The sequence below is a fragment of the Eucyclogobius newberryi genome, unplaced genomic scaffold (assembly GCF_026437365.1).
Source record: "Eucyclogobius newberryi isolate DKJ021-1_F unplaced genomic scaffold, fEucNew1.0.hap1 SCAF_1, whole genome shotgun sequence".
NCBI lineage: Eukaryota > Metazoa > Chordata > Actinopteri > Gobiiformes > Gobiidae > Eucyclogobius > Eucyclogobius newberryi.
This window is the reverse complement of record NW_027315723.1, coordinates 21,027,843-21,055,280: the sequence shown is the minus strand read 5'-3', so window position 1 is coordinate 21,055,280 and position 27,438 is coordinate 21,027,843. Positions and strand designations below refer to the sequence as shown.

General features: G+C 40.9%; 1 protein-coding gene across 2 annotated transcripts in view; it reads right to left on the bottom strand.

Annotated features, from left to right (window-relative positions):
- The window catches only part of LOC140355276 (kelch-like protein 29), a 420,755-nt gene that overhangs the window by 97,972 nt on the left and 295,345 nt on the right, over positions 1 to 27,438 (bottom strand). For both annotated transcript variants that reach the window (XM_072440142.1, XM_072440143.1), the window contains one exon: positions 21,656 to 21,854. In XM_072440142.1, the coding sequence (XP_072296243.1) occupies positions 21,656 to 21,854 (199 nt within the window). The remainder of the gene's footprint in view (positions 1 to 21,655; positions 21,855 to 27,438) is intronic.

Here is a 27,438-nt window from a genome sequence, read left to right as displayed (position 1 = left end):
GGGCATTATTGATCCTCTCCTCGCTCGGTCTCGCCGATAAGCTGCAACTGGAGCCACCGGTGCCTTAGGACGGACGGTCGGAGACATGGCGGCTGTTCCGTGCCCGCTCGACCGCCGATCATTACGCAAACGAGCACTGGTCGCACGGTCAAGGTGGGCAAAGTGTCTTACCCAAGGACACAGTGGGAAACGATCTGCCAAATCGCTTGAGGACAGTAATAATATTGTGAAAACTACTGCGATGATTTATACGTCAGTTGCCTTTACGAGTACTTCTAGGGAGTTGAAGTCCGCAGAGGTTCGAGGACTAAATTTCCCATTCATTTTTGCCATACATTCTGGCGTTTAAAGTCACGACGGAGGCTGTCCATAGCGCTGCTTATATTTGAGGTTTATGGACTTAAAAAGATAAATTGCAATTGAAAGATTTTTGCCTGTGACACAACTATCTTCTAAAACGGAGTGATTTCTGAGGCTCAGACGTGACGACCTCGTAAACAAGAATAATGAAACGTGTAAAGCATGCATTAAACAAAATGCAACTACAGGTTTATCTTTAATGGGGGAACAACAACAATATAAGATTTTCCTTATTTGAATTCTGAACATTTATTATTTTGGTTTATTTTATCATTTTTATTTCAATATTTTTCTTTGGAATAGTACAATTTGCACACTACCATATTTTCTGGACTATAAGTCGCACCGGAGTATAAGTCGCACCAGCCAAAAAATGCATAATAGAGAAGATAAAAACATATATAAGTGGCACTGGAGTATAAACTGTGGTTGCACGTGTGAAAATAACAATAATATCACATATAAGTCGCTCCGGAGTATAAGTATATAAGTAGTTGAATACTTCTACATGAGCGATGTCTATATTTTTGGCTACTCCCACTTCTTTTTGTCAATACTCGCACTTCATAAATTTACCGTGAGGCAAAGTACCGTATAATATAAGTCGACTTGTTTCGTAGCAGCAGTTTCCTCCGTGGCGCAGAACCCGAAGGTCGACCTGGGTTCTCCTTTTCATCTAATCTGGGTTTATGTCGGTTGCATTTACCAGCCCCCCACAGACGCGTTTGCCTCCGATTCCAACCGATAGCCTCCTGAAATATCAAAAACTCATACTCCCAATTCTCCGCTGAATAAAACGCATCAGCTTTTCCGCTCGTTTCCTAACGCTCTCCTCTCTTTCACCTGGGTCTTGATTTGAAGCGGCGGCGAACGGCGAGCCCTGGAAATACAGTCGGAGGAGAGGATTCGCTGAAGGGCAGTCTTCACACACGGCGATTAAGACATCTCTGGCAACCCGCGCCTCGCCTCCTGCTTTTCCACTTTCGAGAGGTGAAACGGCCCAATATCACGCCGCGTTGCTCCGGAAAAAGACAAACTGGGTTGAATAATTACACAGGCGAGGCGATAATCAGCCAAAAAAAAAGGACGGAGAAGCAAATGCAATTGCTTTCCAAGTCGCCCACATTTTAAGGTCACAGTCGCCGTCCGTTCTGCTTTATGAGGGAGGAAAGAGCCAATTGGAAACGGCCAAACATAACTCCAGGTTTTTGGAAAATCATAAAAGACGGACTTTTGATTTGGCTTTAATCACGCCAACGCGCTTCAACGCGTGGTCTTCATCAGGGCAACTCCGGGTATGTTTTTGATGAGGAAAATGCATTTTGATTGCATTCTAAAAGGCGAAAGGGCTGAACAAAAACTCAAAAGAATTATAGAATCACTTAAGACACCAACTTGGAAATCATTTCAAGTGCAACTGAAACATAAACCGTGGCTAATTATTCGGGATCCAGCCTTTTCAGTTCTGATACTTGGGCTTTTTGAGGATCTGCAGATTTGGATATCCACTAATACAAGGTACCTTTCCTTAAAACAAGCCCGCTTAAACATGTTTACAAGTGTTGCCAACATCATAATATGCCATTATAATATATTTTGCACACCCATTACAGTAACTTTACAACACAAAAACATTGCACTATAAACGCATTAAAATGAGGTTTCACATGGCAATATTTAAAATGTGTTTGTGTTCTATAAACGGTTGATTGATAGCCGTTTCATTCCTACTATTAATCATTTCCCCAATTGTTCAATACATTTAATTATCCTTAAATCTATTTTCTGAGGCAGACGATAACAGACCAAAATGAAGACCACACACAAATACATATCATACACAAATTTGAACTAGGCCCCTTGCATTATATTGAATTAACTCTAAAGTTTAGTTAACAAAAAGGCAGGATTACAATTCCAGGTACAAGCAACAACACATTTCACCTTAACAATTGTAACCTGTAGTCCCATGTTCCACTACAGTCTGACTTCTTCTAGAACCAACTTTATTACTCATATTCACATAAAAACTCGCATCTGGTGTAGACTGGACTGACTTGATGACTTTTAACTAGCCCCATCTCAATCGAAAACAGAGAGAACTAGAATCCATAAACATTAGAAATGTCCCAGGGGAAAATCCACTAAGATTTATTCATGAGAAACAAGGTCATGAGCCAGCTATATCAATCCAACCACAGCACATATTCTGCAGACAAGAGTCACTCAGTCTGAACCCAACTCTCATTTACACTAAAACCTATAAAATATGTTCAATTAAAGCACATACAACTGATACTGATGTCTTGACTTCAAGATCTGTAACATGGCCAACAAATCAAAGTCAAGTTTGATTTTAAGTTTTCCTGGCCGAGAAGGAGGGTCTAAGTAACACGTATCCATGTATTTGTAGCGTCTAGATTAGACTGTAACTCCCTGCTTGCAGCGTGTCCTAAAAGCTCCATAAAAAAACTTTCAACTGGTTCAAAATGCAGCAGCAAGATTACGAACAGGAACTAAAAGCACACAGAGCACAATAAGCCAGTGCTGGAGTCTCTTCACTGGCTCCTGTCGAGTTTAGAATCAAATTTAAAATCCTCCTCCTGACCTACAAAGCCATAAATGACATGGCCCCATCCTACCTCAAAGATGATATAGAACCATATCATCCAAACAGAGCTCTTCGCTCTCAGAATGCCGGCCTTCTGGTGGTCCCAAGAGTCTCTAAAAGCAGAGTAGGAGGTAGTGCGTTTAGCTCCCAAGCTCCTGTGTTATGGAATCAGCTCCTGTCCATGTTAAAGAGGCCGACACAGTCTCTTCATTTAAGACCAGGCTTAAAATGTTCCTCTTTGAAATAGTTTATGTTCAGGTCAGTTAGGAACAGAAATATAAACCTACAGTTTCCCAGCTATGCTGCCCTAGGAGCAACTATGCTGGGGGAAGTATGGCAGCTTGAGCACTATCCTCTGCTGCTGAATACTTATTCTATCAAACAATATTTAATATTTAATTTCACTTGCAATCTGTTCATTGCCTTTTCTTCTTCTTCTTCTTCCACTTCTCCCTGGGGAGTGGGACAGGCACATCGATGACCTGTGGACCCAGCTGCTCCTCGAGTCCCTGGAGAAATGGTCTCTACTACAGAAGACTGGTTCTTCATCTGCCTCGAAGAACTGGTTCTCCTCCTGTCGCCCTTCGAGGTAACTGCTGTTGTGATATCGAGCATTACAAAAAAATGTTTTAATGAATTTAGTTTATAAATTGAGTTTAGTCATTTTAGACCTTTGCTCTTCCATTTCCATTTGAACTTGACACATTTGAGGATGAACTGGAAATGACAGAGAAGAGCAGCTTTTGTGCTGAATACAGAGACATGTTTCAACATCAAACCAACAGTATGTAGAAAGAAGTTATGCACCGAACATTATTTTAATCCCAAAAAAAAGGCCCCTCAACATTGTGACTGGCAGAACTATGATCAGCACAACATTGATTAAATGCACTGCAAAAACAATAGTGTGAGCAGCGCTGCGTGGGCACATGTATAATGTATAATCACAACACTAGACAGAAGCTCTTTGGAGATCGGTGACTGTACTTTTCAACTTGCAGATGCTTCAGTGGTTTTCTGCAGGTTCAAATCTTGTACGACAGGCAGAAGAAAACCAAGTCAGTTTTATAAAAGTCAAAACACCTTCATTCCATATTGGCTTATTGAATATTAAAACTTACACATCAGCGCATTTTAGCCCACTCTGCCTTTATTGGGGCACACGGACAAATCAAGGTGTTTATAACATTTGATGCTAGTATTAGGTGAATATTCTAATGTATATTCAGAAATCAGAAAAAAGGTTTATTGCCATTGTCAGAGAATAAAAACGAGATTCCCAAAACTAGGATATTTCTTCAGTGCTAAGGTGCAACCTGAAATAACAAATATAACTGTGAAATGTTAAAATAATAATTAGGCATGAGTCACCTCTCCAGGTGGGTGGGGAGTCCATGCCCCAAGTGGAGGAGTTCAAGTATCTCGGGGTCTTGTTCACGGCGGATCGCTGCATTGGACTGTTGTGGTAAAGAAGGAGCTGCGTTGAAAGGCAAAGCTCTCGATTTACCGGTCGGTCTACGTTCCTACCCTCACCTATGGTCATGAGCTTTGGGTAATGACCGAAAGGACAAGATCGCAGATACAAGCGGTCGAAATGAGTTTCCTCCGGGGGGAGCTCGGAGTAGAGCCGCTGCTCCTCCACGTCGAGAAGAGCCAGCTGAGGTGGCTCGGGCATCTGTTCCGGAGCCTCCTGGGCGCCTCCCTGGGGAGGTGTGTCGGGCTTGTCCTACCGGGAAGAGGCCCCGGGGAAGACCCAGGACACGCTGGATGGACTATGTCTCTCGGCTGACCTGGGAACGCCTCAGGATTCCCCCGGAGGAGTTGGAGGAAGTGTCTGGGGAGAAGGGAGTCTGGGAGTCCCTGCTTAGACTTCTGCCCCCGCGACCCGGCCCCGGATAAGCGGAATAAAATGGATGGATGGATTGATGGAGTCAAAAAAACTGAAGAAGATAAAAATAAACTTAAAAATACTTTGACTGATGCCACAGGTACACATTTGGGGCACACCTCTTACCTGGGCTTGCCCTTTGGCTGCTGCGTTTTAATATTTAAGAAGCCAATAAAGAAATAAGGTATTTTAACTGTTCTATAACGGACGGCATGCCTAGTTTTTGTTGTGAGGTTTTACGAGTTTTCTCCCCACAAACAACAGCACTAGCATCTTCCTGTTGATTAAATGTGCATCTCTGCTCCGATTGCTTGTAGGGGGTGATATAGGACACTTCAACTCACCCGCAAAGGCGCAACGATCCCAAAGCCATGCGAGTGTTCGACCAATTCATCTGGTTTTCTGCAACCGTTCACGTCATTTAATTCTATTAAATGTCAGGTACAAACGCCATACTATGACAAAACGCCTAAATTAGCACAGACATGTCGCCCACCTCCACACAAACACACCGCTGCTAATCTCCTCCGCTTTGGTACAAGGCGAGACCGGCGTTTTCCGTTTTCTGGAGGTGTGATTGAGGAGAAGGATGTCCCGCCTCCACCTCCGGGCTTATCGCGGCGGACGGAACGGCCCACCTCTTTTGTGTCAGAGCGGCGAGCTGAGCCATTGTGCTCTAAAACACAGCTTGCTAAAGACCACCGGGATTACAAGTGTGGTCTGGGTAATAATAGCGCATTAGTCTTCAATAGCGCTGTTCTGGACACTCAAAGCTCTCATCCGTCACACAACAGACATAACAACACACAAAAAAGAGAAATAAAGCAAAGGAATAGGAATTTGATGGTTTCAGACAGGGGATTTGAACTTGTTTTGCGTGAAAGAAATCTCCAAACTACTGATGCAAAAATATTGAATTATTTGTTTGGAATTGGCTCCAGAAACTCGTCATATTAACCTTATGGCTTTAAGTCCTTTCAACTGACAACAACCACATATTTGTGTTTGACCAATGACACTACTTTAAGACACTATTGAGAGAAAATCTCAAGTCGCATTTTGGGGGGGGAATTCATTTGATAAAATCCAAGACCAAGAACAGACATTTCATCTTGAAATGCAATTTAAAATAATAACAAATTAGAGAACATGGTGAATAGGTGTACGTATGCTAACGCTAACACCTTCAGCAACATGAGGCACAGACAGAACTGTGGTAAGTGTCTGGTATGTTAACGTAACATATGAACAGTTATTCAGATAACTATAGCATAAAGAACATGCTAACAAGTTTACCAAAGCATCAGTATTATTATTTTGTTCTCTAAATCACACAACAACAGTATGAAGTATAGGATTTCAACCATTAACATTCAATTCAGGTTGCGGGACGACAGCTCTGGGAGAATGAACCAGGGACAATGGTTCCTAGCTCCCGTCAGCACTTTGTCAGTACGGTTGTCACGTCTCCCCAGGTGGATCAGGGCTAAACGGTGCATGATGTCTGATAGTCCAAATTAGCTGCGCAAGTAAACATATATTTTCCCCTTCGCTGCGCTCGCACCGCACTCAGTGCAAGCGAAACATTTCCAGAGTTATTTACAAAATTCCAACCACTCGCCCTGCAGCCGTGATCTCATTTGAAGGTCTTTGCACAAGGACAATCTTGTAAACACCGTATAATGTCCAACTTTTATGACAGAATAAGAAAAAAAGATGACCAGCGAGTAATCATGAGACACTACACTAACCTTTCTGTGATGTTATTGGTTTCCTTGAAGATTCCATAGTATTCCCTCATCAAAAACATACCTGAAGCCTTTTTTCCCGTCCCGTTTACAAGGTTGCCTTCTTTGAGTGCTCACAAATGCTCCGTTTGAATTGTCCTTAGCTTGTCGCATCACAGGCAGACATCTCGACGACTCCTGTGCAGTTTTTCAGTCCACAAACCATCATCAGACTCTGCACAGCTCTGTTAGCATATCGTTCACGTTTCATGCATGTATTTTTCATTGTTCGTTCCATTGCTGACAGCAGAGGGCGCTGCGACTCGGAAACACCTCACTGGAAATGGAGTAGTTTGTGAAATGCGTTTTTAAAAATGTAGACACAGTTATATTCTGTGTTAGAAAATGTGAAACTCCAATCCAGACGTGACCAAAATGAAAGTCACAAGAATGCATAATATGTCCGCTTGAAGGTACCTAAAGGAGTGTGAGCACCTTAGATGTGATGTAGCTCGTAAGGGGGCCTTGTAAGGGATGTGCGCTTCCTCTGAGCTGTGCGCTTCCTCTGAGCCGTGCGCTTCCTCTGAGCCGTGCGCTTCCTCTGAGCCGTGCACTTCCTCTTGCTCTGAGCCGTGCGCTTCCTCTGAGCCGTGCACTTCCTCTGAGCTGTGCGCTTCCTCTTCCTCTGAGCTGTGTGCTTTGTTTGAGCTGTGTGCTTCCTCTGAGCTGTGAGACACTTTAACACAGTGAGTACAGAAGAAGGCAGAGCGGAGAGGCCCCCTGCGCCTCACTCATTACAGCTCATTTGTCTGGATGTTATTCCACTTGGCTGGCTCAGTTAACAGTTTGCCCTGGTGCTCGGTACAGACTATTCTCTGTGTGTCTGTGTGTGTGTGTGTGTGTGTGCGTGTAAATGTGTGGCGCAGTGACACATCTACGGCCAAAAAATACCAGGAAATGCATGAGTTTAGTCCCTGAATTATTCTATTTTTAAGAAATTTGTTTAGTTTTCTCCAGTAGAAGTTTATCTTTTAATTTATTTCATTTTTTTTATCCATAACTTTTTTTTACATGCATATTTATTTGCTATCTTATATTTGTTATTTCATGCTGCACCTCATCACAGAGAAAGTTTCTAGTTTGTGAATCTTGTTTTTATTCACCGGCAATAAACATGTTTCTGATTCCGTCAATGTAAAAACGACAAATAATTGGGAATAAGTAAAGACATCAGAAACGGTGTGCTTCATTATTATTAGGGGGGAGGAAAAAAAGGAGTTCAATGGACAAAATTTCATCAGAACTAATTAGAATTTTGCAATTTATCATACTCAAGATCGCATGTCTTTTGTTTTTTTTTTAATCTTTCATCCTATCATTTCTAGACAGCAGTGTGTTAATCTTGCATTCATTATTTCTGCTATTTTTTGGCTTTTTAATTTAATTACAGGTTTTGACAAAACCTGTAATTTAAGGTCTAAATCAGCCACTCCTCCTAACAAATGTACATGCTGAACTCTAATTGACCAATTCTCAAGTAACAGATGTGAATACCAAATATTTACATCACTTTTACTGTTCAGCGACGGAGACCGCGAGCGCAAGACATTTACATAGACAAATTAGCATCACAACGAGATGCTACAGTTACTGAAGAGTCGCTGTTGCATAAAGATCGCCAGCAATTAGCAGCGCCCAGGAAACGGGCCAAGCGCACAGCGAGCGGAACATCTTATAATGCAAATGACATTACAAGCGTCATTTGAAGACGGCGTTTAAGATGATTCAACGAGGTATTGATTATTTATGTCATTCCTAAAAAAGCTTGGTGTCTGGATCAAGGACAAATACATGAGTTTATGCAGGATGCGGGCCTCTGCAAACACAAAAAACGATGCCAAATTGCGCAAATGTGGTCTTTTTGAGCTTTTAGCGAGGATTTCAGATAAGTTTGGTCTGGTCAAGTTTTTATTTTGATGAATATGTGAAATGTATACTGTATTTTTCTCATTTAAACCCAGCATAAGTTTCATTTATTGTGTTTTTTTTAGGAGCGTTTCACCCTATTTTCTTGTAAATATGTAGACGTCTCGCCAGGAAACTTTTATTTAGCACTATAACCTGGTGCTTTCCCGCAACATTTTTATCGGGCGGCAGTAGCTCGGTAGGTAGAGTGTTCGGCATTGGTAAAGTTGTTGTGTCCTGACCTGGAAGGCAGTAGAAAATCTCCGAATTCATGACTCTTTGCTATTGTGCACTGTTCCTGTTAAACTCGGTGTCCTCTGCTGGTGGAAATAGATTATAAGCACTTTTTGTTTAGCACTCTGTTACGTCATCTTTCATTTTCTTTCATTCACATCTTTTTGAAATTGAACTTTCTGAGAGGAGAAATAAAAAACAGATGAGCAGAAGTAGTTAGTTGACGTTAAGGTGTATTTTTTGGACTACAGATTGAACTTAATTTTGCTTCTAAAATTGCCATGATTATGTTTTGTGATCATGGATATAGATGAACCTCTTAATCGTGACGTCTCCAGTGTAACAGTCTCTTACTAAAAGGTTTGGTTCCTCTTTGCACTGTGATTAAGTCCACAAGAGACAAACAACAACAACAACTTTGTAAAACACTTGGGTTTTCTGCAGCCCTTCGTCTAATATTTGGGGTCTGTCCTTTGCAATGTTCAGATATGGTACAGATTATAACGTTTTGTCCCGCCAATTACATCAACTTCAAATTCTATACCAAATGCTATGTCCAGATAGTGACTTAAGTAATATTTTCCCCAGTGTTTTACTCTCGACTTTGGCAGGAAAAGTTTCAAAGGTTGAGTTTTTTAAACATCCAAAAGTCATTCTCAATCTGAGGAGAAGCAACATTTATATTAATCCTGCCCGGAGGGAGGTGTTAATATAACTGAAACTAACACTGCTTTGTTTAACGGTCTGCCAGTTACACCTACAGCACGGCCGGGGGCAAAATGTGTATGTTATTCCTTACAAATATCAGTAGTTATTTTATTATAGTAACTCAATTAATTGCACTAGTGTCGGGGATATTGTGTGCGACCCAAAATGTAGTTACAGTAGTGGCGTGTTGTGCACCTCCGACCCAGAGGCCTCGACCCTCGGGGAAGATTAAGTTGAATAGCCCTGACCTACAGCGTGGGTCGTTAGGGCCTATTGTGGTCTGTGCTGGGGCAGTCAAGTACCTCATTAGCATTTGACTGGTTAGGTCTGTGCCGAGGTGACAAAAGAGGGCCGTACCCTCCTGGGAGTTTGCACCTCATACCTCCATATTCGGGGTTTCTTTCTTAACTAAAAGTGTCTCCTTCACTCCTCTTTCAAACCACACTTTCTCTTTGCTTAACACGTTAACATCCCGGCCCTCAGAAGTGCGATACGCCACTTTCAGATGAAGCTGGACAGCGCATTGCAAACCAGAGTTTGAATGTCTTCTGTGATGATAAAACCGTTTGTGTTTTCGTTGCGGTTTTCATTCATCGGAGCACTGAATGGAATACACCACATGGAATACCGTTTTTGTGCAGGCATTTTGTCGTTGGGACGAACCGGTTTGTGTTTTAATGTATCGACCGGTTTAGCGTAAACAGGAATAATCTAAAAAAAAAAAAAAAACAGTCATGACTCCTCCACGCAGACAGGACTTGTAAACGGAAGCTTTTCAAACCATTACCCTCAGATTGAGATTGACATTCGGATGAAGAAAAAAAAAAACTTAAGACGTTTCCTACCACGAACCACGCCTGGACAAATGAGGGATTACATTGACGTACCGGTGCTGGATTTATTTCCTGTACCACTGATCTGTTCTAATTACGTAACTTTATTTTGAAAAAGCAGCATTCTTACTCGAGTACTTTGGCTACACCTCTGATTACGGCAAAGTGCATGGGCTCAGCTTTTCCAAACCCTTACATTACCTACTCAAAAACACTCAGAGCCACTTTCTAACTCTGCTACTTCGGTCAATCTCTATTATTTTTCTTCCCGCACACTGCCAGGCCCTGTCAAAGTGACTGATCGGATCATAACTATGTATGAAAACCCTAATGCCGACATCAGCGTCGCAGAACAGTGGGACCCGGCGCTAAGATAACGTTGGAAATACATGACAATTAAAAAAGCGTTGGAAGTGCCATCTGCTGGCGTCTTTTCAACCGCTACACAACAAGTTCCTCCGCGCTCCGAGCTAATGATGCAACAACTAATTAAAAACACTGACTTTTTGTTTTGCGCTAAAATAAAAAATGTGTATGCCATTTCATCTTACCAGCTCGCTTCATAGCCCATTAATATTCAGATTTGTTTTTTTTTCCGGGGCCTGACATGACGAATGGTGTTCATTTGGACAAACAAATTGAGCTTGGCCCTATTTGACTTTCAACTCTCCAGATTAAAAAAAGTCATTATAATACAGTGAGTACATTTATTTATGGAAGGATTAATCCATTGTCCCCGAACCGTCCGCCCCAGACTTAATGCACGTCTGCTCGTTATGGGGAGTTTATCAGCCGCAATTCAAATTATTTAGCAAATTCATGCATGTGGAAAGACTATAGCAATGCGGATTTGTACATATTCTAATTTGTGTTGTCTTTAAACAGGTTAAGATTTAATAGTGTGCCATGTGAGGAGAGACGCCTCATTTACACCAACTCCGTCACGTTCGCGGTTCGATACCCGGGCTTCTGTCAGTAGTAACAGTAACAGTAGTAAATAGGGCTATATATCGTGACGGACTTCTTGGCAATACGTGCATCAATACAGAGATGTGTATTGTGATACTTTTAAACATAAAGTCATTAAACATTTCCGAGTTCTACACTTCTGAACCTACAGACTGATGCATCAAGGTCAAATCTGAACAAGTTGCAAGAAGCTGAACAAGTGACTTAATCATAGGACAGTTGTATTCCGATATTGAGGATGAAATTCTAATGAATATTGTTATTTTACTTAATCAAAACATAATTTTAGTAAACTTTTAACACTGGTTTTAAGGCATATCTATGAATCAGGACGTGTATCGTATCAAGTTCCGTGAATCAGGATATATATGTATTGTGAGGTACTAGGCAATACTCAGCCCTAGTACTAAATGTGCACGTTTACACAAGCGCGTCACGTTTATAGTTGTATTGTTTAATTAGCCTAACATTTTTAAGTCTTCCTGTGGTCCTCTCACATTTCAAAATATATAAAAAACCTACGGGTAACGGTCGCATGTGCATGAATAATGAAAGAAAGTAATTGATTATTTGAAGCATGTTCGTATGATGATCTGCAGTTAGTGTAATGTTCTGTCAAGTAAAGCCCGCGGACGAAAGGCTCGACCATCACGGGAGGCGTGTTTGCATTCGAGCTGCACTGGTCTCGCACGAACGCTGGCGGACGGTGCTGGCGGAAGTTTTCTGAGCCACCCGCAGTTTGTGAAGCTCTCATTGTGACGCAGACGACCGGACGGGTCAATACTGCAGATGACACAGGACGAGAGCTTGTGCGACTAGCGTAGCAACGAGCGCGGGTATGTACCGTATAACACACGTCTGCCACAACAACATGCACGCTGTATACATGAAAGTAAACTAGCTGTATTTGTCTTTATGGATTTACGAGGAAGAAGAAACTGAGGCGAGATGGGAATACGTGGAGCAGAAGAAGCTGCGCGCAACGTTTTGGTCTGGACCCTCCCCTTACGTGACCACAACTGGGGCTAACCGGCAATTTAGAAACTGATCTTATGTATAGTAGATCGCAATAGGATAAGCTGACTAACTTATGTATATTAATTCAAATGTCCTGTTGCAGAAAATTTGGCCCTATTGTTACTCACACCCTAATGCTTTAAGGCTGTATATATTTCTTTATTAAAGTATCAGCCAATGCCATTACAACTTTTAAACTGTTGAAACTCGTGCTCGTTAGAAACTCCCCCAGATGTGGTTTTTAAGAGTGAAAATCAGGCACGAAAGTTTAAAATCCGGGGAAGTAGAAATAACCACACATATTTCTAACAAATACATGATTATATTTTGTACAAAGACAATTGGATAACATGGCAAGGCAAGGCGACGTGATGACTGAGCAGGCCTGAAATAATAATTTACGGTGTTGAAGAAGAGCAGCTTATTAACCGATAAAAATCAAAAACGCTGAACAAAATTCTAAAAAGTGCAATATAAAACATAAGGGTTTGAAGTGTCGTTATAGAACAGAGAAACTTGAGCTGGCCAAGGTTGACACAAGTGAAAACGGCAAGCTTTCCTCTTTACAACTGACTTTATTACAGAAATAGAAACTGAACGTCCGACCTATGACCCCTCTTGTGTTGTTACTGACAAAGGCGCTATGTAACCTCGCTCTCGCTGCTCTTTATCACGTTGTGTAATAAATATCCATAAGGGGAAAGGCCAACATGAAATGAACAACGCAGCATGACTTTCTAAGCCAATGACGGTCACCTATAGGACATCGGAGCAAGTTCACCAACCTCGGAAGCTATCGGACTCGTAAGAAAGGGCTTGAATCGTTGACTTTGATGAATAAATAAACAGATTGGATTAAGAAAGCTTCGTGATTGGTCAGTGCTTCTCGAAGGGGATAGGAAAAGAAGGCAGAGATGAGCCAAACAAAAAGCATTTTTAGCTCACAAGAGACGCAACAGAAGATACTTATAGTTACTAAAGATGCAAGAACGACCAAATGGACAAGTCTGGTTTGCTAGTATCCTCTTTTAAATATGTAATTTTTCAAAAGACTAATTGTAGAAGCTTTGTACATATTTGTGAAGGCAAGGAGGACAGTTAGAAGAGCGAACTTGGATTGTACTTTAGAACCTGCGCCGAAAACAACAACACAACAAAGCTATAGACGTCCTCCTTAAAACCGTTTTCTTGACCTCCACTAAACTAACATGAGTGCAATTCAGGGCTTCTTATTCACACCTACAGTCCAAGCTATGAAGGGAACTTAATTATAAAGAGGAAAGCTCATTTTATTCTCTAAAACGACTGAAAGAATGTCAGTTTTATCAGGCGTCAGGAGCCTCTCGAAGTAAACGCACACAAACAAACACAAACACGACACGGTCCATATGCACTCGCAAGTCCCCAGATTGTCGACCTCAGCAAGACTCGCTCCGGATGGCACTTTCCTTTCACTTTCCGCCTGGCAGACTTATCGACGCTGCTCAGGTGGTGCCCCATCTGCTTACGCGCATTTCAAGTACACACACGACGAGTTACGTCGTTTGGGAACATTACATCGACTTACTTTCATTTTCTGAACACCAATAACCTTAATATAGTCGCCAAAGCTTAACCCAAAACTTAACTTCCACATATGCTAACTTTAAATCATGTTGTTGATCGAGCAATGAAGGATTTACATCATCAAGATCTGATTTTTGTGCGCGAATACGGATTTTAGTTGGCACAAAGTGATAATACTTAGCCAAACATTTAAAGTTACAGTTGAAAATCTTTTATATGACTTAGACGAGCGACGGCGATCCTGTTTTTCAAGTCTATTTTTAGCATAAAATGTTTGCAGAAAATTAATCAAGAGGAGAAACTGAGAAGTAATTATTTGTGCTCATATTAGAGAACAATGTTTGGCTTTAAGAAGCACATGGTCATGATATATTTCTGCTTCTGTCGGCTACGTTTTCAACAAAAAATGCTAAAATGAGCCGACATCAAATCCGCTGGTTAAAATAAATATATGCAATTTTAAGGTTACGGTGTTGATAATTTCATGAATTAAGGTGTGGACATTTTGAGCTGGTTTAAAAAAAAAAAAAAAAAACATAAACCTGAAATTTTGAGTCATGGACAATTTACTGGAAAAAATAGATAATAAATTGATAAATGCACTGCCAGTCAAAAAAAAAAGTTTTAAAAAGGGACACACGCTCATATATTTATTTGGACTGCTTTTAGCTTTGATTAAAACACAAGTTCGCTGTGGAATAGTTTCAATAAGCTTCTGGAAAGTCAAAAGGTTTATTTCCATCCAGTGTGTCATTGTTCCTCACACAGATCTTCAGTGTGTCATTGTTCCTCACACAGATCTTCAGTGTGTCATTGTTCCTCACACAGATCTTCAGTGTGTCATTATTCCTCACACAGATCTTCAGTGTGTCATTGTTCCTCACACAGATCTTCAGTGTGTCATTGTTCCTCACACAGATCTTCAGTGTGTCATTATTCCTCACACAGATCTTCAGTGTGTCATTGTTCCTCACACAGATCTTCAGTGTGTCATTATTCCTCACAGAGATCTTCAGTGTGTCATTGTTCCTCACACAGATCTTCAGTGTGTCATTATTCCTCACACAGATCTTCAGTGTGTCATTGTTCCTCACACAGATCTTCAGTGTGTCATTATTCCTCACACAGATCTTCAGTGTGTCATTGTTCCTCACACAGATCTTGTCTTGATGTGAGAGAGTGACCGCTGCATAAAGTCTCTGTGGTTCAGATCTGTAGTACATTAGTTTCTGCTTCTCCTTTAGATGTTTTCTCTGCTCGATGCCAATGATTTAACATGTCTCAAACATCCATGACCACAGGATTCGTCTTTCGCCACTCGCTGGATCAGTCGGGTTCAAATACCATGTTGCAGCTGAGAGATCATGACACATGCAGCATTTGTCCAGTAGGAGGAGAGGATCCCATTGGCCACGTTATTTTTGTGTGTGTTTTTTGACAGGCAGTGTACTACTTCTATTTACTATCAGCAAAGAATACAGAATTGGCTTAATTTGCTTTGTTTTACATGTTTTTGTGGTTGAAATAAACATATTCTTCCAAATAATGAATAGCATTTCATAAAATCTATTTTGGAAAGAACAATGTTATGTTTCCCTGATTTTCCCAAATCTATTTGCGTGGCCATTTGTCAGAGCAATTACATCAATCTGTCGTGGGCAGTGAACTCGCTTGGTCCCAAATGCCCATGTGCCCAAAGTGACAGAAGATTGTGGCCATTGTTGAGAGGAGCCAGAACCGAACAGATGGAGATCAGCACAAACTAGTTCTGCATCTCACGATAAGTACAAATGATCTGAACCCAGAGTTATAGTCTGCTGGTTATTCAAAATAGATCCGTCAAGATACGCGCCCTCCCCCTTCGGACAAACAAACGCCAACGCGCTTTCCCGTGCCGAGGATGGCGTCGATGGTGTTCAAACGTGTTCACGACACAGCAGGAAAGAGCACTGACTGCTTTAGTATGTGGGCGGATTTCCAACGTGTGAAGTACCGGCGTGTCGAGCTCCACCAGAACAACATACTCAAAATGGATTTACAACAATTTTCTAGTTTTACAAAGCGTTAAACATTAAGAATACTTACCTTTTACACGTCCGGATGCCGTTGCTGGAACCAAAACTGTCCGAACAGACGAAGATGTTCTGGGGTTCTGTGACTCGCAGACTGTGATTGGTCGAGTGAAACGGTAGGTAAACGTACTGAGCTTTAAAACACGTGGAAACACCCAGCATCTTCGCTCGCCAGCAGTTTATGTTTCAACGCCGGTTTGTGTAGTGCGTTTGTCCGTAACCGTGACGTCATCTCGAAAAGCGTGTAATTGACGCTCGCCCGATGCGGAGCCGACATGTATTCGCTTGTGCGTTTTCTTTTCTAGATGCTCTACAACAATTTGAGAGGACGGTTCGACAACAGGTGTTATTTTGCCAAATGCGATTTTCTTTGCCAGGAATGTTCCACGGTATGGCATTATTTTCCCCGTTGTGGGACCAAAAAAGGCTATCATATCATAAACATATTTGAGGCCAGGTTAGAGGTCCCGTGTCATTGAACACGTGCAAGTTTTTAATGAGTTTACTTTTATTGCAATGCTGTGGAACATTTTAGGCAATCTCCATGGCGATGCTATTTGCACCAGGCAGTCCTCCAACCCTTCATTGGCGGCCCACCCCGTGATCATTTATAATTTTTAGGACGCGCAGAATGAATATGATGAATCGGCTGAATAAACACGGTGTGAATCGCACTTATAAACACACATTTGCGCCTCGTTTCTGTCGGCGCTGGCAAATGCGACGCACCGAGCGCAAACGCTTATGGCATTGTTTACGGCAGCAGACCACACTCGATGACCATCGTGCACCAAATGGCACCATCAAATCAGGGAATGCGGATCAGTTTCCTGTAAAACGAGGAAAAAATGCAGGCGAACAGACGGAGTGTGGGAAAGACAACTGAATCGGGAGAAAAACAACAACAAAACCACTCACTTACAAGAGGAAAACAATGACTTCTATGTTCTAAGTATGTATAGTTAAAACATACAAGAGGAAAACAATGACTTCTATGTTCTAAGTATGTATAGTTAAAACATACAAGAGGAAAACAATGACTTCTATGTTCTAAGTATGTATAGTTAAAACAGAGGAAAAGAATGACTTCAGGGCAATTTGTGAACTAAATAAGCCATGACTGATGAATGAGACAAAAATAACAAATTCGGCAAAAAAAAATAGGTACCCGTATTAACCGCACTTTTACTTGTACTCCAGAGCGACTTTTATGTGATATTATTGGTTATTTTCACACTTGCAACCGCATTTCATACTCCAGTGCAACTTATGTCCTTTTTTTCTTCCCTATTATGCAATTTTTTGGCTGGTGCAACTTATACTCCAGTGTGACTTATAGTTAGTTTTCCGCGTATCCATTTTGCCAGAATGTAATGCATTTCGACTGCGCTTGGAACGAAAAGGCCTAAACAAAACACCACTGTCCATTCATTTTAAGACCTTGAGCGGACAATGAAAGGAACTCTTGGGCGTGGGACATTTCTGTGCAGTTTAGTGTGACAAGAGAGAAAACTCACCTCTTCTTCTGCCTTCTACGAGCCTCTGACATTTCCGTTCACTACCGGCGCTTCAAGGACGTACGCAAACATACAAAATGTCACGTGGCTTTCTGCTCGTCAATACAGGGAACATAGGGAACGTCATTCAACACGGCAAAGTATTTTCATGAAAGCGGTGTCAAAAGTTCTCAAGACGGTGCCCATTGGCTCTCGAAATGATAAACACTGAACGTGAGAAACAATCGCCAAATGGAATGAGACATTTAAGACTCCCGTCGTAGTCATTTCTCCGCGTCCATACGGTCTCTCACTCTATTAGCTATAAAGGATGTACACGCGAAAATGCCGCGGCGTCTTCATATTTATCAGCGCGGCGCACAAAGAGCTAAGGTTTCCACAAAGTGTCACAATATACGCATTTGTATAATTGTGTAGAACGGAAACACAAGAGGCAACGCATGGATTTGCGCTTCGAACCGACGTGAGTGCGAAGCGAGGACGGAGCAGAGCAAACCGCTAATAACGCGCGGCGACGGAAAATGTAAACTTTTCTCTCAATGAAGTTTGCTTAAAGCCATCTATCGCCACGAAGATGAGCGGAAGACGTCGCCGGGCCACGTTAGAGGTCGCGTTGTGGAAAAATACGTCGGCTCTCTCAAGAAACATATGAAATTGCACCTTCACTTCACAAATCTTCAACATCCTAATTATTTTTCAAAAGCATTTCTTCAATTTAAAGCCGTGTGTGATTGCATCAGCTAAATGGCCAAAGCGTAATGCTAATGCGATTTCCCCCAATGTTTGTTTACTGGCATATAAACCGCCACGCAGTCTGGACAGAAGCACTGGCTGGTAAATCCTCCATAAAGTGCCATTTGTTAGGCAATTATCTTTATTCTCCCAAGCAGAAAATAACTTGTGCTGAATGGAAAGGTGTGCCGGCGCGTGGCTCATAATATCACGCAAGACAGTGTAATTAGGCACATCTTTAGCTGGGAAAGCCTGGGGTCCCGGCTGACCTCAGGGAAAAGACTAATATAGAAGCCAAAAGCAATTTTGTGGCGTCTTTCGTTTCTTCCGCGAATGATTCTTTGATTTTAATGATGTAAACAAACAGAGCCTTCAATCAGAGCGGCGTCACTGCGGCTGTCAAGGTGTTCTGTCCAATCTATCTGCCACGAAAAGTATGTTTCAAACACCGAGTTTAGGTGTGAGACAAAGTATATTACAATTCTTTTGGCAGTGAGTGCACAGCTGCTGGAAGGTAGGGAAAGGTTTTTAATACATTTAACGTAATTTACACATTGAACAAAATAGGTTTTCAATGAGTTTAGAATAAATCTTGAGGGTGAAATACTAAAACAATACAACACTTTTGCTCTTAGAGTGCATATACAGGTTTAATATTTTACTAGGAATGTTGCCTTTCCCCCCCAGTTTGACAATTTGGGACAATTTAGAGCTTTTATGTCCTAAGATTATCCCCTCGTCAAAAACATTCCTAGAGTTGTATTTATTCCACATTCACGCTTGTTTCATTAATCATGTGGAGGAGGTTGTCTTCTCTGTGCCTCAAAAAACACTCTGAATTGTGACGTACAAAGTAAAGAGCCGGAGGTCTTCATCTCTCTTTTTAAGTCCATGAATTATGTCCAGGTCAAATTGCGTTGATTGCAAACGCATGCTTACATTGGCTCGAAGGATTGTTTTTGTTTATCTCTCCTCGGTAATTCCCCCCACTTACTGTTGAGGGTGTGCTAACACCAAATCCTGGGGACAACGAATGGCGATTACCCCATGCGCTGTCCCTCACGGCTGTCAAGTATCTGTTAAGCATTCGACTGGTTTGATTGCTGCCCAGGCCGTAAGAGGCTATTGTAGACTGATGGATGATTGTATCTCAGACTCTTCTTATTTAAAAGTTTCCAGATGACAACATTTGAAACCTTTTCGACCATTGGCCACTCCTGGTTGACAAAGGGATAGCGTCGACTTGTCCTATGTATGCTGTTTTAGTGAAATTATTAATCCAACCCGTAATAGGCACTTAAACTCGACTTTCCCCGCCCGAGACACAAAGCACCGTGACAATTTGGGATCGTAACATTACACCCACCACATAATAAACTTGAAAATGGATCCGTGTGCGTTCGCCGCGGCGGAAACCTGCTCCAGTGGCACCGCGGGGACCGAGAAGCCATTATCAACAAACAACTTTTAACCTCAATCAAGATCCGCTCCCGAACTCCATTTGTCATAATCCCGCGCTCGGGCCGGAAACGCCGCGGTGACATTTCCAGATGTGACCTCTTACCCCGAGCACACGGTTTAATTATGAGCAGAGAGCGACTCCGCGACACACAGCGCGGCGCCGGGAGGAACGTCGTCCTCGCAGAAGAGCCGACCGGCCCGTGAATAAGTGAGACGAGGAGAGACGCGCGCGGGTGAGCGAACTGGACGGTTGGATTAGCTCTGATGCACGATGACTCAATCTGAATGTCCACCCCAGCCCCTCGCCCTCCAGTCACTACATAAGCCTGTTTAGTGGACTCTGTAGCGCGCTCGATCAGAGAGAGATTCCACAACGTTTTCTTCGACGTTGGTCACGAAACTATGGCAATGCAAGTGAAAAAGTTGTAAATCTGACTGACGGACATATTTATTGACTATAAATATTATTATGCAAGCTTTAGTAACCGTGGATCCCGCATTAAATGTCAAAATGGACCGGATTGTTCAGGTTTATGTCTAAAATTGGAAACTATCAGTATTTTAACAGCTGGAGCGAACTGTCGCGGTTTATGCATAAGCGGTTTATGCATAAGCGCGGCCGCCAGTACTTTTATCAGCTTTATTCAGTCGTGTTGTGTACAGTTAAAGAGCTGGTGCTGTCATTTTAAGGCTTTACTTAACAAGAATCCAATCTTTTGTTTTTTGCTTCAATGAAAAGACACAAAATTAGAAAAAAAGACTAAATAGTATCTGAAGAAGCGGTGCAAGAATCATATTTAAAACAGTCAATTTAAACCCAAAGAGGAACCACAACAAGTAAGCGTACTGTATATGATAATATGTCATTTAAGAGTATGAAGAAAAGTATGGTGTCTGAAAACTACTCCGTGAAGTACCGTATTTTCCGGACTATACGTTGCACTGGAGTATGAAATGCGGTTGCAAGTGTGAAAATAACAAATAATATCACTCCGAAGTATAAGTATATAAGTATAGATATAAGTATAAGTCGCACCCCGGCCAAAACTTTGAAAAAAGGGGCAACTTATAGTCCGGAAAATACGGTATAATCAATTAGACAAGACCCTCAAGTAAACGTATACATCTAGATCATGTCGTGTACTGGAGCTTCTCAGTCCTTTTGACCGATCACGTCCCATGCAGTAAAACCATCAGCCTCCTCAGCCTCCTCAGCCTCCTCCACTTCTTCTTCCTCGTCATCATCGCCGTCTGTTGTAAAACGGGAAAACTTCTCCCTCTGAAGTCAAACGCCTAAAACGCCAAGGTCTGAGCGTTTCTAAACCTCGTCTAAAGTTTATCAAGTTGAAAATGTGGTTTGTCCAAAAAATAAATACAAGGTCAGCAAGGAATGAAAAAAACCCTTTCAGTCCAACAATCTGGAGGAGATATTTCTTAGTTCCACGGCAAAAAATAAATAAATAAGCATTTTAAAAGAACATTTCGACAAAATCGGAATTCCATTTAAATGAACAGATTTTATCATTTCCTACAAAAAAATATTAAGATTTAACAAAAATAAACTAGACAAAAAAGGCAAAAAACAACAACATTAAAAGCATTTTCTATTGCCGTTGGATTAAAGGTCTGCTCGTCTTCGTGGAGATGCTACTGCTTCGCCTGTTATGTTCCGCAGTACGGCATTAAACGTGCCCGTCTCCATGGCAACAAGCAGGTCACACGTCATAGATCAGAGCCGACATGTTTTTATTACATTTTTGAGGAATAAGCTCGATCAAAGATAAATAAAGTTTGATGCCACACTAGAATATTCCAGGCGACGCAATAACATCTCCATGACGACAAGCAGATGGCTGACCCTCCTCGGGAAAAGTTACGGAAAAGTGCACCTTCAGGACAAACATATAGCTCTACCGAGATGAAATTACAAGGATTTCTTCTGCGAAACGTGCGGTACAAACGAGGCGGCGTCAAAACCCGAGCTGTCGTACGCACCTGCTGAGAGGCGGGGCTTGGTCCGCGGCGTTTGCATGTCCTGGCGGGCGTGAGGCAGCATGTGGTACCGCTTGGCCTCGTTCACCAGGTCCCGACAGGCCTCTGAGGATTTGATCAGCTCCTCGTTGTCCACCACGTTGAGCAGGTACGAGGGATGGATGAACGGGAGGCGCACCACGGCCAAAAGCGCCGACAAATGCTGCAAAAAGAAATAACAAATAAAGACACGGAAACAGAAGTGAGAATGGTACGGTACGATAGATTTAGCCGTTTAAAGTGCCCCCTACAGGTCGGACGACTTATTGACCTAAAATGCAGTTAAGATAAATACATTTAGAATTTTGCTGAAAATTATATAAATTGTATTACAGAACAGCACATTTCATAGGTTTATATTTTCACTTCCTGTTTGTAATCGATGACATCACACTAGGAAATTACCCAGCAAACACTGGGCAAAAACTCATCTAATGTCATAATTATTTTAATTTGACAAATACAAATAAATGAGAACGACTTTATTTTGTTAAATTAATGTTTAGAGTGTCAAAAATGTTGTTTTTGTGTAAACTTTGACTGGAATGAGTGAAGTACAACAGGTATGAATACACCAAATAAAGTCAAAATTAGAAAATTGTAAAAACACCCTTTAAGTGGCCGTATGTTTGGAAGATGTTCTGGTCAAAGAGCTTTCTTATTTTAATGGCATTTTCTTATCGTCATAACTTTTTATTAATTATATAAGTGTGTTTATGTAGTGCTACACAACAAGCAGAGCTGCACGACAACAAAAACGCTATCGTCTTCATTTATCATTGGCTCTGCTCGGCTCATTGAGGACAGCTGGACTTGGAAACAAATAATCAGTCAAATTGATTTATTTCTTTATCAATTTGGACCAGATTCCATAAGCTTTACCAGTTTTTCACTTGATCAACTTCTTCCGTGCAGCGTTTTTATGTATATGCGTGCAATTTCTTTCAAAAAACAATTAAAAAAGGGGGGGGGAAGGAAAGAAAAAGGACAAAATGTAAAAAAGCCAGAGAGCATACAAAGAAAATCTCAAGACATCAAAATAAAAACAAAGGCACAAAAAATCCAAAATAAACGTCCTAACTGTTTCTCTATTTAAAAACGCCGTCAGTTCAAACGCAGACACTGTTGGTCGGTCCCTGGATTTAACCAATCACAGTGAAGTGTGAACTCTCGGAAGAAGCAGATTTACCTCTTGAAAGGCAATATAAAACATACAAAGTTTACATCAGGTGTTGAGGTGTGATCAAATCAGACTTGTGATCTGGCTCGGAGAAAATTGCAATGATATTTTTGGAATCGATGAAAATCTAAATCTTTATTGACAATATTAAACGCAATACTCAAAAGAAATTTACATTGTTAAATTTGTTGCATTAAAATAAGTAGGTTTAGGAATGGTCCGTGGAAAAGGTTTCATTCGGAATCCGACTTCCGCTTTATTTGTGTCACTGTGTAACTGCGGGAATAAAAGAGTTATTTTATCCGTTGCAGCCTTTTTTGTCACTTGAAATCGAGATGTTTTGAGACATTTCCACTAAAAACGCCTCTTTGTCTTTCAAAATATCAAAAGATATCTAATGGTATACAACTTAAATTTAACTTTTGATCGACATAGAATAATGCATTTTCCGCAGGAGTGTTGGAGCAAATCTGAGAAATTCAAATCAAATAGAAAGAAAATATAGGAGGATAACGGCCCAGTAATTCCAGATAATCCACATGTATTACAAAACCAGAGACATAAAGGCGATTTCGCACTTTAAACTCTAAATTAATTAAGCAGGATGATCAAAGCCGCCACTGAATGGACGTTGAAATGCCACAGATCGCACGAGGAAAACACAAAGAAAGCGCTCGTGTTGGATTAACTCCCGGGCTCATTAGATTTGTTTTTGTGTGACAATAAAACACACGAGGAGTTTCCCTGTGGCACAAGGACTTCTTGAAAGAGCACAAGCAAACAACAACATGGCTTAGAATTGGGCTTTTGGAAAAACAAAATCATAACGTTTTAATATAGTTTGGACGCTTTTAGTCGTGAGTCAAAGAGAAGGCGAAGTAGTCATGCGTCTTTTAGATTTGCATTTCACAAAACTGTCTGCATTCTGGACATCTTTCATATTATCTGCAGCCAACCCAACGCAGAAAACTGCTTATTAGAGCTGTGCGACATTGGGGAAACGTATAATTGCATTTTTCTTTTTCAATAGTTTTTACGCAATTAGATGTGTAATTTATGTTTGGCTGAAGGTAGGATTTTGTTCAGAGTGCACATTTTTAGCGAGTTCTGGAGCAGTAACATTCGAGAAAGAATCCAGTGCATTTCAGAACAAGATTAGAATATTTAGTACAGTATTTTCCGTACAAATCGCACCAGCCAAAAAAAATATTATAGAGAAGAAAAACACATATAAGTCGCACTGGAGTATAAGTCACATTTTTGGGGGAAATTTATTTGATGAAATCCATGACCAAGAACTGGATGCACAGAGAGAACTGTGGTAAGTGTCTGGTATGTTAACGTAACATATTAACAGTTATTCAGATAACTATAGCATAAAGAACATGCTAACAAGTTTACCAAAGCATCAGTTTTACCCTAAATCACTAAATCCATTGAATTATTCTTCCTCTGTGTCACTTCTAAACAACTCCACAAACTCTGGAGGTAGACAAATGTGTTAATAATATCACATATAAGTCAAACCCCGGCCAAACTATGAAAAAAAGTGTGATTTATAGTCTGAAAAATACGGTAGTTGTAGCTGAGGAAATTATTTTACGTCAATAATTCATTATCATTATTACTGTAAGGTGATTTTTCCAATCAGATTCAACTTCTTACCAGTTTAAGAAGAGGCGTTTGTCCAAGAAACACTTTTGAGATATTATTTTTGCCATAGAATGCTTCAACCCCTCTTTCCTTTCTGTTCCAATAAATCTCTAGATCTTTCTAAAAACTGAAAGGTCACATTTTGTCCCATTTTTGCTTTTCACAATCAACCCTTGCTCCAATGAGTGTCTGAAGTTTGACAGTAGCTTTAGCTTGAATCAATCTAAAGAAAACTGTAAGATAATGATGATACTCCATTAAAAGCTAATGTAAGTTGCAGAACGTGCCACATGTAGACGCTGATCGTCATGTTCGATAAAGCAGCTCATTTCTGATGCATTTATGTCCTGATATTGCTTTATTAAGAGCAGTTTAGTCTCATCTTATGCCCAAACCACTTTGCTCCCTAAAACGTTCATGTCACACAATATATGCGACATCTTTAAACGCAGCGGTTCTGTTGCAAACTCTAAAATAGCCTAAGAAAACCAAAAATAAACGGGCATTTGCATATGAAAAGCTAGAAGAGAGCGTCTAATGACCACGTCTCACGCTCGGCCAATACAACTCATACCTTTGTGTTGCATTGTGGGTACCGCAGGCGCTGTGCAAAGGACTATATTTTTCGGCCTGCATCCGTGTAGGTGTCCAGAAGAAAGTGGGGAGGCTGTTTCCATGGCAACTCCCTCTTTAGCTCCGCCGCACATGCGAGCGAGCATCTCGTTTATGTCGACGGCGAACGGTGGTAAACGAGGGCTGCGGCGGCGGGTTTGTCGTGACCTCCGGGGGGACGTTTAGGGTCAAGAGATCAGGTGGAAGGGGGGGAGGGGCTGACACGCGGTTGACCCATCAGACCGTCCCACCTGAGGATAAGTGAGCCCCCCGCCTCACGTTGCTGACGGCCGTGGCTACATACAGCGGTTGTTATGCCACTCTGAGCTCATGTGGGAGCATCGCGCTGCCACAAATGGCCTCATCATGATTAAAAAAATTTTTGGTCATCGATTGGTAAGTAGCAAAAAGACGTTGTCCGGTTATGTTTAGTTAAATGTTTTTGGTTACGTTTAGATATAATTTTTCAAAGTCTTCCATTTAGGAAACCTACAACTTTAGCTAGGAATCACAGGGTCCCTCACGATTCGATGACACAGCTCAAAATACGATCACATTTTTGATAATTGATATTGCTCATGATGTTCTACGATATATCACTATTTTTAAAGAACCCGATACATTTTAACAACATATTTCTTTGTCAAACATTGACCTGCAAAAACTCAAAATGAAACGCGTCCATTTTAATAATCAAAATAGTCAAAATGTCAAATATAATTGTAGCGCGGTCGCAAAATAATTAGGGAAATTATACCAAAAATGGCAATATATCGATACAGCAGCACATGATATCGATACTGTATCATCAAATTCAGTTCACGATATATCGATATTTTGATATTTTGGCACGTCCCTAGTTGCTAGTGCTAACATTTAAAAACATGCAGGTTTTTTATTGCTTCAACTGGTCAATTTAACTGGTTCAAGATTTCTGATTCAAAATGGGCAGCAAAATGTAGAGTTTTTTTCCGGACTATAAGTCGCTCCGGAGTATAAGGTGCACCAGCAAAATGCATAATAGAGAAGAAAAAAACATGTGAAAATAACAAATACTATCTCATATAATTTGCTCCGGAGTATAAGTATAAGTCTCACCCCGGCCAAAACTGTGAAAAAAGTGCAACTTATAGTCCGGAAAATATGGTAATATCTATCACACACACCCATGCAGTATTTACATATAGTGTATCTATAATTCATGTGGCTGTATTCATGCAATGCAGTTCATTGTGTACATGTTTGTTTGGATAGAAGTAAATTATCTACCAATGAAAAATCAGGCAACATAATAACATTTTGCAGAAAGTGTTGTCATTTTCTTTTCTTTTTTAATTCATTTGTCATTTTCTGTAAGGTCATATCTACATTAAAATAAATAATTTCACCAAAGCATTTGCACTGGTTCCCATTGTCTCTGTATTTCCACACTTCTATACACTACCCATAAGCGTTATATTAATCTATACGTCCCGGTGCTAGTGCTGTGATCATGTGCGAGGTGTGAATGAGGCGTCACCGGCGTCCTGTGTGACCTGGAGCTAAATTAAACTTCCATATGGGCCATTGCCGTCCAGGTGGTGCCCCGGGGGTCACTGGACTGTACATGTGCCGGGTTTCATCTGCAATCGCAGGTGGAGATGAGACCGGGCTCTTCAGACCTGCGTCAGGCTGTGGGCAGCGAAGGCTTTCAGGGGTTAGCGGCCTCTTTATTTGCAGGCAGATGAACTTCAAATACACCGACTCGCCGCTAAAAAGAGCTAAATATGAATATGTTTTTCAGTAGCACATTAAATTAGATGGTTTGCCAATTTATTCAAGGTGTAAAAATTTTAGCTATGAAAACACAGCACTGTTTACTTCAGCTTTATGTGACTCTTTGTATTGTTCTGTTTTGCTGGTTGAGTTGGAAGAAAGATGTGCCTTTGACAACAGAACATTTATAAACAAGAAAATGCACATTTTCACCAAAATCATTACATCATTGAAGTAATTCTAAATGTTAGTTCCTCAGACCAGCACTTTCAGATTGATAATGGCTTCTGGATGGCAAGCGCTTAAAAAAAAAAACACTGTCCAGATAACTTTAACACATTTCTATAATAATTTTTAAAAACCATTAAAAAAAAAAAAAAATTGTTTTGTATTCATATTCAGTCAAATTATGTTTTTACTTAACATGACTTTAATTTGCCACAGCATTATTATTATTATTATTATTATTATTATTTGCTGCACTATATCACAGAATGCAAATTTTGCTCACCGTCAATGGAAATACAACTTTTACTCTGATTCCCTT